Source organism: Culicoides brevitarsis, chromosome 1 (genome assembly GCF_036172545.1).
Source record: "Culicoides brevitarsis isolate CSIRO-B50_1 chromosome 1, AGI_CSIRO_Cbre_v1, whole genome shotgun sequence".
Classification (NCBI taxonomy): domain Eukaryota; kingdom Metazoa; phylum Arthropoda; class Insecta; order Diptera; family Ceratopogonidae; genus Culicoides; species Culicoides brevitarsis.
The window spans coordinates 17,397,662-17,418,304 of record NC_087085.1 but is presented as its reverse complement, the minus strand read 5'-3'; the positions used below and the strand labels follow the sequence as shown (position 1 = coordinate 17,418,304).

At 28.1% G+C, this 20,643-nt stretch overlaps 2 protein-coding genes across 3 annotated transcripts; one reads left to right on the top strand and one right to left on the bottom strand.

Moving 5' to 3' along the window:
- Positions 1 to 949: 949 nt before the first annotated feature.
- LOC134838399 (sodium-dependent nutrient amino acid transporter 1-like) lies at positions 950 to 18,749 on the top strand. 2 transcript variants are annotated; one of them, XM_063853922.1, is made up of 7 exons: positions 950 to 1,035; positions 14,902 to 15,643; positions 16,108 to 16,327; positions 16,683 to 17,247; positions 17,824 to 18,000; positions 18,061 to 18,337; positions 18,400 to 18,749. In XM_063853922.1, the coding sequence occupies exons 2-7, from the start codon at positions 14,911 to 14,913 to the stop codon at positions 18,591 to 18,593; spliced, it is 2,166 nt and encodes a 721-aa protein (XP_063709992.1). In that variant the 5' UTR covers positions 950 to 1,035; positions 14,902 to 14,910; the 3' UTR covers positions 18,594 to 18,749. The 2 variants fall into 2 exon arrangements, with proteins under 2 accessions (XP_063709992.1, XP_063709991.1); XM_063853921.1 differs by lacking the exon at positions 16,108 to 16,327 and adding an exon at positions 15,727 to 15,958.
- Positions 18,657 to 19,647, bottom strand: LOC134838400 (probable 6-phosphogluconolactonase). The gene is given in 3 exon segments (XM_063853923.1): positions 18,657 to 19,113; positions 19,115 to 19,373; positions 19,438 to 19,647. Coding segments are annotated over 3 exon segments (717 nt in total). The 5' UTR covers positions 19,562 to 19,647; the 3' UTR covers positions 18,657 to 18,779.
- Positions 19,648 to 20,643: the final 996 nt, after the last annotated feature.

Below are 20,643 nucleotides of genomic sequence, written 5' to 3'. Positions count from 1 at the left end.
TCTCGTGATGATTTGTACCCCTTTGACATCGCCAGCAGCCAATTAAAATTGATCAGAACCCTATCATTAATTAAGACAATCAGAGACGAAAAATCAACGAAAGATTATGTTACACTCGCCAAACATTGCATCAGATCGCGACTTTAATTGTTTTATAGTGGTATCATTCGTAAAATTTTGGTTGTCACGTTTCCGCTCAAAAGACAACAATCAATAATAATATTTATCGAAACGAAAATAAATAACTGAAAAGTGTACTTAGTCTTCATTTATTTAGATATACCTAAACGAAAGTGATGCGAACATTTCAATTGATAACGAAAATTACGCAGAAAGTTTTCATTTAGCGTCAGTTGGAGCTAGTTAGAACTTGTTCGCGCGTTTTTTGACATTTTTAATTGCATTTAATAATTTTCTGTATTTGACTCGTAAAATAATTTTTAATAAAAAAAAATCCTTTTTCTTGAAATTACTTTCACTTTAGACAATGAATAGATCTGATTCACGCTTGTAATGACACCCAGAATACTCCACATTGAACGAAACCCATGCAGAATGATAAAAAGCACTCGTAACGGACACTCGTGCCATACACGAAATTCACGAACGTGGTTTCAGTCGCACTTCAACGTATAAAGTTTTCAGCATTCGCGCTTAGTTGCTCAGTTCGCGTTTAACGGTTGACTGAAACGGTCCTCCAAAAAAAAAATTGTTAATTTAAATTTATTCTTCAAAACCAGAAGTGTAAATATAATAAAAAAAAAAAATAAATAAAAATTCAGACGAATCAATCATTCGACAAAAGATGACTAAAAACCATAAAAATATTTATTTAAATTAAATAACATCATCAAAAAATTATTTTTTTAATTTTATACAAAAAATAAATAAATAAGTGATTAGCAAGTTTTAAAGGTTTATTAATTCAGAAAAAAAATATTAAAAAGGAAAAAAGTTATTGAATAAAACTATTTTGCAAGAAATTGCTAAAAAAATATAAAAGGAGTGTACTTAAAAAATTAATTTAATAAAAAAGTAAGTAAATATTTATTTTGAAATAAAATAAAAATAAATTACCGAGAATTTTGACGAATAAGTGTCATTATCGAAAATTGCAATTCCTGTCATTATTTGTCATAAAACTGTCACGAACTTCATTGTTTTATTAAAAAAATGCAATTTTTGTAAAAAAAAAAAACTCATTGGGTGACCGGAAATAATTTTGAAGAACTATTGCATGTGAAGAGTTCGTTAGAACCTTTTGTGAAAAAAAAAATAAATTTAACGATTCCTAAAATTATTTTTTTTTTGTTTGTGATTTTAAACAAGTTTGTGATATATTAACAAATTTTACCGGTTAGAAAATCCTTCAAATCAGGTTTTCTTTTTGCTCTATAAAATGACAACGTCACACATGAATTTTTAATCAACTCAATTTTACGACAGTATTTTTTTAAAGAAACCAGAAATGATGACATGTTATTTTAGAGATCAAAAAATGCATTAAAATTCGTAAAATTCTGACGTTAAAAGCATGTTGACATCACCAACGAGTCTAACAAGTTTGTGATTTTATGGATTATTTTGAATAAAATAAAATAATAAAAGATAAAGAGACGCGGAAGATAAGATGATTGCATAGAAATTTAGTTCAAGAAACTAAAGATTAAAAAAAATACTTTTAATTAAAGTGTGAGAAAAATATTTAAAGACCTTGCAAAAATTGTAGGAACAAATTAATTGACATTTAAAATTTTAAAACGATTGGGAGGGTTCAACAAACCATTGTTATTTATTGAACATCATTTTTTTTTTTGTGTTACATTTTTTTTCGTCAAAATATTTATCTTCCCTCACGATTGAGACGCAAACAGTAAAAAATACAAGTTTATGTCAAGGTCGTGCATTATTACTATTATTTGTTTGAGATAAAAAAAAATTATTTATTAACAGGTATTAATACTCATTTAAATATTTTTGTGAATAAAGCAATTATTGTATGAGAAATTGGTGTTGTGATTGATTGGTTGATAATTTAATTACATAATAAAACATAAAAGGTCTCTAATTGGACCTTTTGTGTAGTAGTTTCTACTATTTTCTACAATAATACAGCAAGTTGTGCACTTGCTGCTGTGAATTACATCAATAAATTTCACGGTGGTGAGAAAATTTAATTTTTTTTCAGCAAAAAGTTGATCATGAAACAGATATTGTACGAGAATTGAGTTGCCTGCAAAATTAAAAGTTATTATTAATTTAATGTGTTCAATAAAAAAAGCGCCTAAATTTAATTATTTTTGCCTTTTTGTCAAAACTATGAAGAAAAAATTAACTGGATAAAATGTAAAAATTTAAATTTTTTTACTAAATAATTTTTTTTATAAAAAATCATCAAATTAATAAAAATTAAAAAAAATTAAAATTAAATTAAAATAAATTTAATAAAAATGTTCATCATTTTATGAATTTTTTTTCTTTCCCTTAAAAATAATTTTTTTAAAAATATTATTCGACAAAAAATAAAAACAATAATTAAATTTAGTCGTATAAAAAATAAAAAAAAAATTAATTAAAATCCCGGGCGAAAAGGATAAATCGCACAACTAACATTTTTAACAAACTGAGAAAAATCGAAGTTTTTTACGGTTTTTGAGCTGTAAAAATTTATTTATAAACTATTTCTTCATTTTCAAGCGCACAAAAATAAATAATTGGCCACTAAAAACAATTTTTGTGCAGAAAAATTTCTTGTCTAATCTCTAAGGGTTAGTTTTGGGAAATTTTTTATTGAGAAAAAGGATAAATTTGCAAAAAAATAAAAATAATTTTTTAAAAATATTTTTCCAAATTTTTTGGTTCAAGTTGACTTTTTTAAAAATAAACAAAAAAAACATTTTGGATCAATTTTTAATTATTTGTATGCATTTGTGCGATTTATCCTTTTCGTCTAAAATAAAACTGAAATTTTTCAAAAAAAAATCTCTCAATTTAAATTTAGTCTTTAAGCACATTTTCCCATTCTTAAAAAATTGTCAAAAATAAATTTAAATAATAAACTTACTGATGTGAATCTTTTTAAATTAGATTCCCCAAAAATTCCAACTCGCAATGCTTTGGTTTTGCCAATTTTTGTGAGTATTTGCAGCATTGTCTTTTTATCGCGAACAGGCATCCAATACCATTTTGAGCAGTAAAGTGATTCCCCAATTTTATCGTAATAATCCTGAATGTTTGCACTACTTGCGGAGAACATCAAATACTCGAGAGTGTACAGTATCATTGTTGAAGAGAACATCATGGCGAATGAAAGATCGCTTAATAAAAATAGAATAAAAACCACTTGCTCAACGATCATCAATCCTTCTTGCATCAGAATGGTGTTCGAGTTAACAGTTATTGTTTGATTGATGATGCTAAAATTAAAAAAAAATAATTTTTTGATAAAAACGTGATAAAAATCTAGAAAAAATTATTTACTCGATGATTTCTTCGTGTTTGATGACCATTTGCTTCAAAATTATCGATGACTCAATTGAAGAAGTTTTATCGATGCAATTCAAATCTTTAAACAAAAGGTTGTAAATTTCATTTTTTGAATTTTCTAAAGATTTCCATTCATTAAAATATTGAATCTCTTCATATTCTCCGACTTTTCTTAAAACTTGATGGATCACCTTCATTTCCGTCAGCAAATGTACAGTAACAAATCGAAAAATTACAAAAAAATACATGGTAAAGGACAAAGCACTTCCGATCAGTACAATGCGATAACAATAGTTAATAAAGAAATCCACGCTATCCGTTAAACTTGTGCCCGGGATAACAGCTGGTGTGGGAAAATTCATATTTCCGATGATCAAAGCCCCGAAAGTCATGACAAAAATACCGAATCCATGAATAACGACAGAAATCCTACAAAAAAAAAAATATTTTTACCTTAATTTTTAATGTTTTAATTTAAAAAATTACTCACTTGACAAATCTGTTCATCGAAGCAGCACATTTTTTAAATTCAATATTTGCTATTTCCTCCATAAGTTTAAAATTCCTCTTGTGATATCGAGCAGCTATCCAGTTAAAAAGCTCTCTGTATTCCGTTTCTTTGCGATGAAATTCAATATAGACAAAAGCAGACACTAGCGATCCCACATTCATGCAAATCATGATCAATTTCCACTCAAATTTGAGCACAGGTCCGGTAATCCAGTTGTGGGTGATGAAAATAAAGTGCAAAAGTAAACCTACAGCGGGTATTGATGATTTTAAAATTTGAAAAAACGTTTTTGGCTCCTTTTTTGACAAATTGAGACCATAAACTGTGTATGTAACTTTTCTTATTGACGATATTAATTTATCCATTTGTAATTTTTCTATTATTTTTTGATATTGAAGGAAGTCAAACGACAAATAAAATTTTTTTCCTGTTGTAAGTCTTTTATATCTTCAGGATATTTTTTTAAAGGCGTGTTTAACATCAAAGAAATTTTTAGCCTTGTCTTTGATATTGAAAAGCACGTTTGTGATATAATATTTTCTTGAATTATTTAAAGTTAAAAACTTTGTGAAAAATCAATTAAATGTATGGAAAATTCCTTTGAATTTTAAGAAACATCAGTTATATCAGTTAAAAAAATATTAATTATGAAATTTCGTCATTAAAACGTTGATCATGAAGCAAATTATTAATGATAATTTAGTTGCCTGCAAAAATAAAATTCATCATTAATATAATTTAATCAATAAGGCGATTTAATTGAATATTTTGATTTTTTATCGCTTTAAAAAAATTAAATTTAATTCCATTTTTTGACATTTTTCTCTGAAAGGGTTCTGACAATTCAGAGGAAAAAATTAAATTACTTTAAAAATTTAATAAAAAAAATTTAAAAATGCAATAAAAATTTTTTTTTTTCTTAAAATTAGAAAAAAGAATGAAAAAATTAAATATTTTTTCTCTTTCATTCTATCGCTAAAATTATGATGCGATAAAAAATCGAATTTAGTCGCATAAAAAATTAAATAATTAATTATAAAATATATTACTTTTGTGAACCTTCTTAAATTTGATCTCCCGAAAATTCCGACTGTGAGTGCTTTAGTTTTTGCAACTACCGTTAACATTTGCAAAACCGTCTTTTTGTCGCGAACCGACAACCAATACCATTTTGAGCTGTAAAGAGCTTCCCCAATTTTGTCATAAGCATCCTGAATCTCTGCACTACTTGACGCAGACATCAAATGCTCAAAAGTGTGCAAAAGCATCGTTGAAATGAACATCATGGCGAACGAAAAATCGCTCAATACATTTAAAACGAACGTTACTTGCTCAAAGACCATTAGACCTTCCTGCAGCAGAATGGTGTTCGCGTTCAGAGTTATTAGTTGATTGATGATTCTAAAAAAAAATAAAATAAAATTTGCGATAAAAAATTTAGAAAAATTAATTTACTTTATGATTTCTTCGTGTTTGATGGCCATTTGCTTCAAAATTACCGATGATTCAACTGAAGAACTTTTATCAATGCAATTCAAATCTTTAAACAAAATGTTGTAAATTTTATTAGAACAATTGATTTGATCATTATTTCTTAGTTTTTCTTTTTTCATGCCTCCAACAATCTCTTGCTTCACAATTAAATCAATTTTACGTGAATTTTTTGAAACTTTTGATGAAGAAATTGATTTTTCTGAAAATTTCCACTTATTAAAATATTGAATCTCTTCATATTCTCCAACTTTTCTCAAAACTTGATGGACCACCTTCATTTCTGTCAGCAAATGTTTAGTAATTAATCGAAAAATAACCAAAAAGTACGTGGTAAAGGACAAGGCAGCAGCAATCAGGACAGTACGATAACAATAATTAATAAAAAATTCCACGCAATTCGTCAAAGTTGTGCCCGGAATAACAACTGGTGTGGGAAAAGTCATATTGCCGATGATAAAAGCTCCAAATACCATCACAAGCACACCGAGTCCATGAAGAACGACAAAAATCCTACAAAAAAAATGAATTTTATAAAATTTTGTAAAAAAAAAAAATTTTTAATACTCACTTTACAAATTTCGTCATTGAAGCAGCGCACTTTTTAAATTCAATATTTGCTATTTCCTCCATTAATTTAAAATTTCTCTTGTGATATCGAGAAATTATCCAGTTCAAAAGCTCTCTATATTCCATTTCGCTGCAACAGAACTCGATATAGATAAAAGTAGACACGAGCGAACCCACATTCAATGAAATCATGACCAATTTCCACTCAAATTGCAACGCAGGTCCCGTAATCCAATTGTGGGTGATGAAAATAAAGTGCAAAAGTAAAGCTATAGCCGTAACCGATGATTTTAAATATTGTGAAAACGTTTTTGGCTCTTTTTTTAAGAAATTGAGGCCATAAAATGTGAATGTCACTTTTTTTATTGATAAAATTAATTTATCCATTTTTACGATTTTTAGTAAAATCCGATTTTAAAGGAAGTCGAACAACAAATAAATTCTTTTTCCTGTTGTATTCCTTTCATATATCCCTTGAAATTTTTTTTGTTCCGGGCATGTCTCACATCAAAAGAATTTTTTAACCTTGCCTTTGATATTGAAAAGCACGAGACCTAAAATTTTCTTTAATTATTCAAGAACCTTTTATATTTTTGAAAATCAATCAAATTTATGGGAAATACTTACGAAACATAAGAAACTGATAATAAAAAAAATTAATTATAAATTTTTTTCATTAAAATGTTGATCATGAAGCAAATATTGTACGAAAATTGAGACACCTAAAATACCAAAAATTAAATTTTCGTCTAAAAATTTTTTTTAAAATACTTACTCTTGTAAATCGTCTTAAATTTGAGTTCCCAAAAATTCCGACTGTGAGTGCTTTTGTTTTTGCAACTGCTGTTAATATTTGCAACATGATCTTTTTATCACAAGCCGACATCCAATACCACTTTGAGCAATAAAGTGTCTCCCCTATCTTGTCATAAGCATCCTGAATCTCTGCACTAATTGATGAGAACATTAAATATTCAAGAGTGTACAAGACCATTGTTGAAAAGAACATCATGGCGAAGGCGGGATAGCTCAAAACGAAAAGCACGAAAGTAAGGTGCTCAACAATCATCAGTCCTTCTTGCATCAGAATGATGTTCGAGTGAACGCTAATTGTTTTATTAAGAATTCTAAAAAAAAATTAAAGTTATTTTATGAAAAAAATTAGGGATCGTAGTTTTCAAATTGGAGCATGCTCTGCTCCGTGCTCTGCTCTAATTTTTTTTGAGCGTGCTCGGAAATTACTTACTCTAATATTTCCGCGTGTTTGATGACGGTTTCTTTCAATATTTCAGATGATTTAACAAAAGAATTTTCTGAATTTTGATTAAAATCGTCAAATAAAATACTTGAAATTTCATCAAAGTTGTCAGTTTTCACGAAATTTTGACTTCCTTCGTAAACGAGCTCTTTGATAATTTCTTGCATCAAATTTGGATCAATTTTTTGTGAGTTTTTCATCGTTTTTAGTGGTTTTTGTAAGAAAATTAAGTCTTCAGGAGCTCCTAATTCAGTTTTAAGCTCATTCAAAAATTGTCTTTCCTCATATTTTCCAACTTCCTTTAAAACTTGATGAAAAACCCTCATTTCTGTCAACAAATGCATAATAAACAGTATAAAAGCAAGCATATAGTACATGGTGAAACCCAAAACGGCAATTATCAAAATGGTCCGATAAATAAAATTTAGTGCAAAATCCACGCTATTCCTCATATCAGTAAAAGGTATCACCGCTGGTGTTGGAAAATTCATGTTGCCAATAAAAAGAGCGCCAAAAACCATGAAAAACATCCCGAATCCATTGACGATCACAGAAATTCTAAAAAAAAAAATTAAAATAAAATTGAAAAAATTAAAGAAAAATAAAATGAAATACAAACTTGAAAACTTTTGAAGTCGTAATCGCACATTTTTCGAATTCAACTTTAGCTATTTCATCCATTAGTTTAAAATTTCGGGCAGAATATCTCGAGGAGACCCAATCAAAAAGAATTTTATACTCGTTTTCACTAAAACAGAATCCAATATAGATGAAAGAAGTGGCAATTGAGCCAATTGTCAAGCACAACATGATCATTTTCCATTCAAATTGCAACGGAGGTCCAGTAAGCCAATTGTGAATGATGCAAATTACGTGTAAAGTTAAAGATCCAACAGTTACTGATGACTTTAAAAACCTTGCAAGCGTTCTCGGCTCATTATTTGTGAAATTAAGGCCATAAACGGTAAAAGCCACTTTTCTCAAAATTGAGATGGTTTTGTCCATTTCAGGCTTTCAGATGAAATTTATGTCTAAAAAGGTGAAGGAAGGATGAAAATATTAATTTTGATTTTTTTTATAGAAAATTAAATTTACTTACGATGATGAATCTTCTGCATAAATTTTTAGTACTTTAAATTATGAATTTTTGTATTGTACGAATTTTTATTAATTTTAATTAAAACTTTTAGACAAGTAATGACCAAATATTTACTTTCGTTTACTTTTATATCCTTTTAAAAATTTTAATTTTGTTGCGTGCGCACAATCAGAGATGTAGCTCTCGGTCAAATTAATTTTTCCAGCTCATCCAATCCAATTTTTCATGCATTCAATGATTTTATTTTTTTTTTTAAATGGAAATTGTATTTGATTTTTTTGTCCCTTCTAACCTGGAATATAAATGGGATTTAAAAAAAACTAAAAAGGCGCTTTATGGGATCAAACTGTCGCTACATCTCTGAACATCCTTTCCAGACAATTTCAAGGCGTTCAATGTACCTTCTTCGGTGAAAATTTTCCTTTCAATATTCAAAGAATCCACGCCTAATCGAATCGATTATCAAAAATTTCTCAGACAGTTTAAATATGCAAAGTGTTGTTCTGTATAAGTGACCGTGATGATTAAATAAATTTTAAAGCTAGTTGAAGAAAAAAGTGAATCGTCTAAAAATTAAAAGTCATGTTAACAAAATAAGTACTTACTGTTGAAAATCTTTGTTAACTAATTTGGACGTTCAGGGACATCAAATACATTTTTTTTAAATAATCAATATTCGAGAGTGTAGAAAAAAATTGACAAGATGATCATGAACCTCTTCTTAAAAAAATAAAAATATCCTTTTTAAAGCCTCTGAAATTTTCTTAGGTATGCAATTTTTTTTAAATTTTTAAATAAAAATCGAAAATAAAAAATAATTTAAAACAACTTTTAAAAAAATTGCTCAAAAACATAAATATTGAGATACTTACTCGATTTCTGACATCTTGGATTTTTTTTTTTAATTTTTTTTTATTACTTAATTTAATAATTTTTGTTTAGAAATATTTAAAATTTCAAAAAATTTTAAAAATCTCCAATTTTTTGACGAAAAAAAATCAAAAAATTTTTATTTTTTTTTTATCATTTCGTTAAATTTTTACGGTATCTCATTCAGTCGCTACGCTTTAAAAAATTTTTATAGAGTATGTTTGCTTTATGACCATGTGCTTCAAAATTAACGATGATCAAATTGTTTCCTTGCAACTCATCAAAATCCTCAGTATTTTCAGAGATTTCCTGTTTTCATCAACTAAATTATTTTTTCATAATACAAAAAATTCCCACCTATTTTAGGAAATTTTTACAAAAATCGACCAGTTTCCTCTACAAATTGCGGAAGTATGTTCTACAAGTGCTCAACAAGTAGAATATTAATTAAGAATGCAGCAAAATTGACACCCACAATTTATCGTCACTTACGACAGACAACAATGTGTCCCGCAACGCGTGTCTGTGACAAATGTGACTGCATCCATTTTAAATGAGATGCAATTTATCGCGTTGCGTCGAGCCTTTTGGCAGCTGTTCTGCATATGAGAGAGCTTAATCTTGGATAAATCAATTGATATGGGAGCTCATTTGAATAAAATGCTGCTCACGTTTCCAACTAAAAAGTCATTAACGCAATAAAATGTGCAATTACAACGATTTACGAGGCGAAACTCGTTCACTGTCGTAAAAAACCCCGCTAATTATCGAGATTTGTTAATGCTTGAGAAATTTTCAAACAAATTCATATCTTTAGGGTCTGTATTAGCGTTATCTTATCTAAGGTGCATTAATTGTCAAGATTTTTTATTTAAAAAAAGATATGAGAAATTTGTTTTTAAAGGATTTTTTGCCAATTCACGTCAATTCAAGACAAGACAAGTCGATGACAAAACTAGGTCAATGCGAACATTTTTTTTGTTTAGTTTCAAAAAACAATAGAACATGATCTTGATGTTTCAAATCGAACAGGTGGCAATTATTCAATACAAATATTTGTCGTTGAAGTGTCATTTAAATCCGTGACTAGACGGAATGTTGTAACAGATTCAAGACGATTTTTTATGTGTAATTGTTCGCAGTGGCAGATGATCAATGATGACCGTAAAAGATTAACTTTGTTACATGTTTGATCATTAAGGTGCAAAAAATCATCTTTTATTGATGAGAATTTTTTTTCTTAAATATTTTATTATGTTAATAGTTGATTGTTATGATGGTTGGTTGAAAGGTATTTTAAGTGCCTGATTAATTGCATGCAGAAAATAATTACAATTTAATTAGCGCACGACCTTTGAGGTGATATGAGAAGGGTTTTTGTCTTTTTCACTGCAAGAAGAAAACTTTACTGAGGTATCTTAAATTATTTTTAGATTTATTTTCATTAAAATATCATATTGTGCATTTATTTAATTTTTAAAATTAATTTATTTTTTTTCTTGAACTTTTTTTCGAACTTAAAAAAATAAATACTTTTTGTATAAAATTTTTGCATTTGTTAATTTAATGTTATTTAAATATTTTAAGATTTTTTTTTTAAATTCAGAACATTTGAATTAAAGTTCATAAAATTTTTAAAAAAATTGTGAACAAACCAAAAAATTTATTTTTGATAGAACTTTTGACGTTCTTTTTTAGTTAATTTTTTTTAACAAGACAAAAAATCATAAAAAAAATAAAAATTCCAAAATTTTAATCAAAATTATTAAATAAATTAATGAATTAAATAAAATGAAAAAAAGCAAATAAAATTATTTAATTTAAATTATTTAATTAATTTTATTTTATTTAATTAATTTTAAATTAATTAAAAAAAATAAAAATTAATTAAAAACTTCGATAGAATCCCTTATAAATTTTCTCACCTCAGTGCCTTAAATTGTAAAACTTGGTTACATCTGTCAGCCATCATCAGTCATCACACACTTCACTGTCGCAAGAAGTTATTACCTTTCATCTCTCTGACATTATTATCATTAATATTTATCATGTGATGGAAATTTACCGGACCTACATTCGTAATGTCCTTAACAACTACTTCTCTCATCATCATTAATAAAATAAATAAATAAAAAGTGCTATTTCCTTAATCATAAAAACACCTTCATATTCAATAAACTCCTCAAAATTCGTCAACACGGATACGGAACCTTTCACACTTGTTACATCAAGTAAATAATTACTTTTATTTTTATAGAAATCTAATATTTCATGTGATTTCCCCAACTGAGCTATCAAGTTATCAAAATTCACCTTGAGACAAAATCGCAATGTTTGTTTGTTTTTTTTTCGATTTTGTCTCAAGAAGTTTTTGTTTGTAAAAGGTTTGGGATAAAAAAAAACTCGAAAAACTAGTCATTAAAGAATGAATTTAAAACATAAAAAAGATGTGAAGAAGAAGCAGATAGCACAGACTGTCACGGATTCTCAGAGCAACCAACTCTATTGACGATTTTTTGTTCCTTTTTTTGTCTTCGTTCGTGCGAGAAATATTCTGAGAAACATTTAAAAAGATTAATAATAACTATTTAGTTAATGTTTTTATGGTTTGTTAGCATAACAAAAAATTCGAAGATGATGGCAAAAACAAGCATTAATTGAGTTGAGTGAGTAATAAATATGTTTAGGGTTTTTTCCAGTGTTTTGTTGGGAAGATCGAATAAACAAAAATATTTTTATTCCATTCTTGACATTTTTTTTAAATTTAATTTTTTTAGATGTTTTTTATCAAAAAAAAAATAAAAAAAATAAAATTTTAATTAGGTAAATTTAATTAAGATTTTTATTTAAAAAAATATATTTATAAAAATTAAATAAAATATTTTTTCAATTTTTTTTTTAAAGAATTTATTTTTTTAACAAAAATGCAAAATTTATAAAAATAATTTTTTTTGTTAAATATTGTTCATTAAAAATGAAAAATATTTTTTTTTTATTTTTATGTTTGCTTTAAAAAGTAATAAATTAATTTAAAAAACTACCTTAACAATTAAAAGTTAAATTAATATTTTTTAAATATAAATTAAAATAATTAATTTGTTTAATTCATTATTTAAAAAAATATAAACTAAATTTATTTATTTAAAATTAAAAATTTAACAAAGTTGCCTATTAAAATAAATAAACGTTAAAAAATGGCTTAAAATCTCTCAAAAATCAACAAAAAATTTTTAGTCCTTTTCGTAACAAATTTTTTTCTTCATTGTTTCAGCCTCATTTGTCCAAATATTTTAATTTCAAGCTTATTAAAAATATTCAAACACAAAAATCACATCTAATTAATTTTTCGCATGATTTTCGGCGGTTCTTATGTGGAATTTCCAACATTTGACGTCATTCAATGCATTTCTAACAATTCACAAAGCAATTTTATTGTCAAGATTTTTTTCTTTGCAATCATTACCGCAAGTCACAATTGTTCTTCAACGACAGACTGGAATTCTTGGAACGATTACCAATTATTTTACTCACATGTCATGCTTCTATTCATATCATTTTGTGCTGACAAAATAATGCGGAACCACTTTGTTTATTGCCAACTTTAAAATCAGCACAAAAAAACCACAACCTGCTCTAAGTGATACTGCTCACCTGATCAATATCCGATCATTCACGTACATTCCGAGCGTATATTTCTATCGATGGCGCATAGCGAACACAAATCAAAACATATGTCGGCAACATTTTTTTTAGCAGCAGCAACAGGTTCACGTTCAATGTCTGCATCGTGTACACGTTTGAACAGCAATACACGAAAAAAAATTGAGTATTTAACTGTTTAGTGCTCGTCCTTGAAAAAAAGTACAACAAAGAACGTGTTAACGGGTTAATCTCCTTCTTTGAATCGTCATCCACGATCGACGACGGGACTTTTAATTAGCTTTAAACGGAATTTATGGGCGATTCCGTGACGAAAGTTGCATGTGAAGTCTACCGGTTCATGACAATTGCGAAAAAAAAATCAAAACAGGAACAAAATTAACTTGATTATTTGCATAAACAGCGATTTCAAGTGCAAGGCGGCTGTTTGCATGCACTTTTTACTTTTATTCCGTTAATCAATCAAAATACAGTAAATATTTGCAAAGCACATTTGTGTTAAGGTTTTAATTTTACGAGTAGTTTTAACTCTATATTAACCATAAAAATTACGAGTAATTCAACATTGACCGTATTTTTGCAGCAAATAATTAGCGAACGACCAAAAGCGATTGAATGAATGAATGAATTGGCGCTAAAATTAAGTTTAAATACGGAGAAAAATTTCACAGTGCAACAAAAACACGTTTGATCGAGTTAAAAATATTTAAGTTTTGAATAAAAAAAAATATTTTTTTTTCGACACTGTCACGTTTGAGCAAAAAAAAATGATGTAACTATTTAAGCCGGTTGCAATTGTCATGTCTAATGCCTCGAATAATTACAATGTTTGATGCAAAGTAAAACGAAAAAAATAAAAAAAAATATCAACAATACGATAATTGCACGTATATGGTCCTTGTCTGGTATTTAGGCCGTATTTTATTACTTTATTAGTACTTGCAGTTACACTACCTACCCAGATAAGCTATTCATTGACATGCTTTACACAAGCTAATCATGAGCAATGACAGTCATTGACATCGAATTTCTTGCAATTTTTTGATGGATCTTCAGAAGATCACGTTTTAAGTGATTTGTGTGGCTTGGTAAATGACAATGACGCAGGTTGATCACCTTTGAGGTTTATTTTATTGCCTTTTAGGTCGTTTTAAATTTAACTAAATTATTTTTTTCAAAATTTTTAAAAAATTTAAATCATAGTGAAATAAAATATTAAATTTTAAAATTAAATTAAATTTTAATTAAACTTAATTTTTAAATTAAAAGTAACAAAAATAAATAAATAATTTTTTTTTAGATATTTTCTATAAAAAATATCAAGTAAAAATACATACCTAGATATTATAAGAAAAATTAATTTTTTTTTACAAATTTAATTGAATAGATTTGTATTAAAATTTAAAAAAAATGTAGGGAGAAAAAAAAATTTTTAGGCTAAAATATGTGATATTATTGCTCAAAAACAAGAAATTCAAAATATTTTTCTTAAAATTTAATTCAATAAAAATTCAGATTAACTATTTTGGTCAAATTTTAAGAAATTTTTTCAAATTTTTATTGATATTTTTTTTTTAATTTTAAGAAATTTTTAAAATTTTTTATTGATATTTTTTTTTAACATTAAAAATTTTAAATAAATTATTTGACCAATGAATGTTTCAAAAAAATATTAAAAATTGTCTAAAATTAAAATTCTTTAAAATTTTCTATTAAAAATCATATTTTTTTTTAAATTAAATTTTAGTAAAAATCAGAGCATAAAATTTATTATTTTCTTCAAAAAATATATTTTTTAAATTTTATTTCTTCTTTATTCCTAAATTATTCCGAATTTTGCGGATAGAATTATTTTCTTTTGAAAATTTATTTAAAATTATTTTAATTTTTTTTAAGTTTTCTAAAAGCCTCAAATTAATTAAATTTACTAAAACAATATTTTCTTTCTATTTTCAGTCAAAAACTATGGCCAGTGGTGCAAACAACCCCGCCTTCGTTGCAGACAACGACAATGATTCCGAAAACTCCATCCGAATCATTCACGTCAATCCAGCTGACGAGTCCGAAATGCCACCCAAAAGTGCTCTGCACGCATCCAAAAGTGTTCCCAGCATGCGCGATTCCGCCACACCCGACCTCACAGGCAGCACCGTAACTCTGACCCATGACAAAAGTGAGAGTTTAGAAGAAGGACTCGACATGCGTCCCCTGCCAAACACCGTAAGCATCGCTACTTTATCGAACAACGGCGACTACGGCAGTCGCATGATCCTCGTTGACGACAAATCCGCAGGAAAACCCGTCGAAGATGCACCTCCTTACAACGTCGATGTGAACGGCAACAATGGAAATTACGCAGCAAACATCACACGTGACAAACCTCCCGTTCATTTCACGGAAAAAGATGTCGAAAAAAAGCTCGAGGACGAGGAAGAAGTTGACGAGACCTCAACGGGACGCGATACGTGGGGAAAAGAAATCGAATTTCTGCTTTCTTGCATCGCCATGTCTGTGGGTCTTGGAAATGTGTGGCGATTTCCCTTCATTGCGCTCAATAATGGAGGCGGCGCGTTCGTTATCCCCTACATAATTGTGCTGATAATTGTTGGAAAGCCCGTTTATTACCTGGAAATGTTGATTGGACAGTTTTCGAGTCGTGGAAGTGCAAAAGTTTATGATTTGTGTCCCGCTTTGAGAGGTAAGTGTTGCAACTTGGAGTCATTTGTGAACGTCTTTCATTCATTTTCATTCGTTCAATCCAAAAAATAATCGCGAAAATAGGCGGCGGCGTAGGTCAAGTCTTTGCCATTACCGTTGTCACCACTTATTACACCTTTCTGATGGCACTCACTCTCAAATATATGGTCGACAGTTTCAATACTGTGCTGCCATGGAGTGTCTGCCGACCAGAATGGGGTCCCGATTGCATTGACTCGAGTCTGACGGGCGTTGCGGAATTATATAATGCAACGAATACCGGAAAAATTAGTACTTCTGCGAGTCTTTATTATACGTAAGTCGAAGAGTTTCAAGTTTTTCATTGTTTTCGGTGACGGTTTTAAGCTTTTTCATAAGATTTTCATTAACATTTCATCATCAAATCAAAAATTTGACTAATTGGAAAGGATTTTACAAAGAAAATTTTTAAAATTTGACATTAAGGTGTTGGTTTGGGACAAATGACGGCACTAGGAGTTGTCGCTTCTCTCTATTCTGGCACGATGGCAATCATTTTGCACTATTTGTATGATTCCTTTTGGTCTCCTCTGCCATGGGCTTATTGCAAACCCGAATGGGAAGGTTGTATAAATGCAAGCCATCATGCTGAAGCTGGTGATATTAATTTAACTAACTACAAAACAAGTGCTGAATTCTATTTTTTGTAAGTGGCAGTGTAAATAATCTAAAAAAGTAGTGTAGAAAAATTTAAATTTTAATAGTTTTTTTTATTAAGACTTTTTCAAATGAAACTCAATTTCCGATTTATCAATTTTAATTTAAAAAATATAAAATTCTAATATTTATGTAAATTAAAAAAAAAAGTGAAAATTCATTAAAAATCAGCAAAAAATTTTATTTTATTAAATTTTTATTTTTCTCATTTTTACCGAAATTCCTACTTAAAAACCTTTTTTTTTACCCCCTTCTTATAATTTGGTTTAAATTTTTATTGAGTTTCATCTAAAAAATCCATAAAAATATTTTTTCTAATTCATAAAAAAAATTTTCTTCCACAGCAAGGAAATTCTCAAAGAAAAGGACACAATTCACGACGGTCTTGGAACCCCAAATTGGGAACTCGTCGTTTGTCTTTTCATTTCTTGGTCAATTGTCGCAGGACTTCTCATCAAAGGTGTCAAAAGTTCCGGCAAAGCTTCCTACTTTTTGGCCATCTTCCCATATGTCGTCCTCGGAATTCTCTTTACGCGTGCCGTTACGTTGCCAGGCGCCATGAAAGGTCTCGAATACTTCTTCAAACCGGACTGGAATAAACTTATGGAACCCGAAGTGTGGTACAATGCCGTTGTTCAAGTATTTTTCTCGCTCTCCATTTGCTTCGGAAATGTCATCATGTACTCGTCGTATAACAAATTCCGACATAATGTGAGTCGAGATGCGACAATTATCACAAGTATCGATACTTTCACGTCACTGTTGGCGGGATCGACTGTTTTTGGTATCCTTGGACATTTGGCGTACAAAGTGGGAACAGATGATGTGTCAGTTGTTGTGAAAAGTGGACCTGGTTTGGCTTTTATTTCGTATCCAGATGCCATTGCGAAGTTTGATTTCTTCCCACAAGTGAGTTTTTAATTAAAATAAAAAATTATTTTAAAATCAAAAATTATTGAAAAATTTTAAATAATTATGACTAAAAAATGATAAAATTTTATAGTCCATTTTTACTAATTTTTCAAAAAAAAAATTATTAAATTTTTATGCAAAGATTCATTTGAAGAAAGCTTAAGAATTATTTCACTTAAAATTCAGAAAAAAAAAATTATTTAAAAAACATATTTAAAATTTATTAAAAATTAATAAACTATTAATAATTATTAAAAAATTAATAAATTAATTAATAATAATTAAAAATTAATTAACTTGCAAAATTTATTAGTATTAATTTAATTTTTTTTGTAAGTCATATATTAAACTAAGAAAAATAGAAAAATATTTTTAGTAGAAAAATTTAAAAAAATATTATTTTAAAAATTAAAATAATTTTTTTTTAAATTTATTTTGAACAGTTTGTGGTCTTAAATTTATTTTTTTTAAATTTTATTTTCACAATAATTTTTGAATGCTTTTTTGATGAATTTTTTATTAAAACTTAAATTTTGGATATTTGAACTAAAATTTTGTTTTTACCAATTTCAGGGTTTCTCAGTTCTATTTTTCTTCATGTTATACACCCTCGGAATCGGCAGCAACGTCGCAATGACCTCTTGCATCATGACAATCTTCAAAGACAAGTTCAAGACAGTTGCTCATTGGAAAATTACTATGGCTATTGCTGTTGTCATGTTTAGCATCGCGATCGTTTACACAACTCCCGTAAGTATTTTCAAGCCATTTTTTTTTTAGAAAAAAAATTAAAAATAATTTTTATTTTAGGGCGGTCAATACGTTTTGGAGCTCGTCGACTACCACGGAGCCAGTTTTGTTGTCTTCTTCTTGGCAATTGTCGAATTAATTGCCTTTTGTTGGATTTACGGCGTCAAACGACTTTGCGACGATGTCTACTTCATGTTGGGTTATCGTCCAAACTTTATCTGGAGAATGTGCTGGCAATTTATTACGCCAATTGTGATGATTGCCATCTTCATTTACAGCATTTATTCGTTGAAACCTGTCACGTATCACGGATATGTCTACAAAGATAGTCATTATGGTGAGTTTTTAATCGTTTTTTGTGTGAATTTTTAAAAAATTTAAACAAAATTTGTATTTTAGCGATTGGATGGTGCCTTACTGCATTGGGACTTGTGCAAATTCCGTTGTGGGCAACAGTTTCATTCTTGAAAAAAGACCGGAAAAGGAGTTTTATGGAAAGATTTGTCGAAATTTTCAAACCAATGCCCAATTGGGGACCCACCAACCCAGTATTACTGCAAAAGTACAAGGAATACATCGCAGCACTTAAATGAGATTTGTAGAAAAGTATACGTGCCTTTTACTTTTAAGAGTGATTAATGTTAGTGTTAAGTGTAATTCTCGGATATTTTGTTTTATATTATAAAAAATATTTATTTTTTAACAATATTTTATATAAAAAATAGAAATAAATTAGATTTAGCGCTTCCACCCGATTTTTTTCGTTTTTTTTTTTAATTTTACGTCAAATGACTTCCTGCTGCAGCATCCACGATCCAATATAATTCCCCCTTGGTTGGCTTAACTCTTCCTGCTGGCAAATCCTCATTTTCCACTAAAATCCGCTTCACCATGTCAGCTTTTCCCGCTCCAGCCATCGCGAAAATACAACATCTCGCATTGTTTATCACGGGATACGTCATCGTTACGCGACACGGAGGCGGTTTCGGCGAATCACTAATTGGCGCAATCAAGACATTCGTTTCCTCCAACAACGCATGTCCCGGAAATAACGAACATGTGTGCCCATCAGGACCCATGCCGAGCAACAATAAATCAAATTCAGGCAATTCCTATAGAAGATCCGAAAGTTTTTCTAATTTGCAACGCGTACTTGTTGGCACACTCGTTTAACGGCACGGATTGGTCAATTTCGTAGAATTGCGTCTCGTCAACGGGAATTTTGGGGATCAAATCTCTTTTGTAGACGCCAAAAGTGGAATCTGGATCGCTGCGTGGCACGTAACGTTCGTCACAGAAGAAAAAGTGCCATTTTTGGAAGTCCGTTTTGATGGAAGGTAAACCCGTGGAGAGATATTTCGTTAGAGAGCCACCTAAAAAGTGAATAATTTGCATTAAATTGAGCGAGGTCATGATTTAAGGTCAAATTTTTATCACCTGATAATCCGACACGAAAGACTCCGCGAGCGGAAATTGCTTCGTTGGCCTTTGATTCGATGAGATTGCATAATTTTTTGATAACTGCAGCTTCGTCGACTTCTTTGAGAATTATTGGAGCCATCGTTTGTCTTTTAAAAAGTGAAAAATAAATAAAAATAAGGAAAAAATGAAAATAAGGAACTGGAATGTTTTTGTAAGCAGTTTTGTTTTGCTTACATTTGAAGAGTATCACTTTCATTCGTCTCAAAAAACGGGATTTGAATTAGCGTGAGTCATTTTGCAAATTTAAAAAAATCGTTATTCAATAAAAATTAAATGATTTTAATCAAAAATTCATAAAAAATTCACATTAAAGCATTATTTTAATTCGTTTTAATTAAATAAAAATTTATTTGAATTAATGAATTAAAATATGTAATAAGATTAAATAAAATCTTCAAATTAAATTATATTTCAAATTCATAAAAAAATAAATTTTTTAAAATAATTTTTAAAATAAATTTATTTTAATTTTTTTTATATTTAAATATCAATTTATCAATCATAAAATTTATTTTACTTGATCATTAATTAAAATAATAATTTTTAATTCTGAACAAATTCACAAAATTTTACAAAAAAGTTAAAAAATTCTTTTATTTTGTGTTTTAAATAAAAATATGTAAAAATTTCTTACCGTAATTCTTGTAAATTTCTTTTAAAAATAATTAACACAAATTTTAGTCAATAATCTATAATGTAATAATATATTAAGGTTTATTTCTGTAGAGTAAGGTCGTCTATTTACACACAATACAATATGTATCTATACTTTTCTGTTTAAATTTAAGTTTTTTTTAATACATGTTTTATTTAATATTAAGATTAATTTTACAAATTTTTTAATACAAAACAAACAGGAACCTTATCATTTAGTATTTTTATTTCTTTTTACTTAATATAATAAAAAACACCTAGTAATATAAGAAAACAATGAACAATTATTATAAATTTCAATTAGGTATTTTTTTATGTAATAATAATAAATAAGTTAAAAACATATTTTATAAAAAATGTGAAAATTCTATATATTGATTAAAAAAAATATTTTTTTCCTTAATGTTAATGACTTATCTTAAATGACATTTCTTATAATTTAAGAGCTCTTTTATTTTTCTTGTCAAATAATTATTTTTAATTATGTTTAAAGTTATCATTATCATT

Coding starts and splice junctions, on each gene's coding strand:
- LOC134838399 (XM_063853921.1), top strand. CDS start 14,911: ATGGCCAGTGGTGCAAACAACCCCGCCTTCGTTGCAGACAACGACAAT. Junction 15,959..16,682: donor TCTGCGAGTCTTTATTATAC/GTAAGTCGAAGA, acceptor TTTCTTCCACAG/CAAGGAAATTCTCAAAGAAA. Junction 17,248..17,823: donor AGTTTGATTTCTTCCCACAA/GTGAGTTTTTAA, acceptor TACCAATTTCAG/GGTTTCTCAGTTCTATTTTT.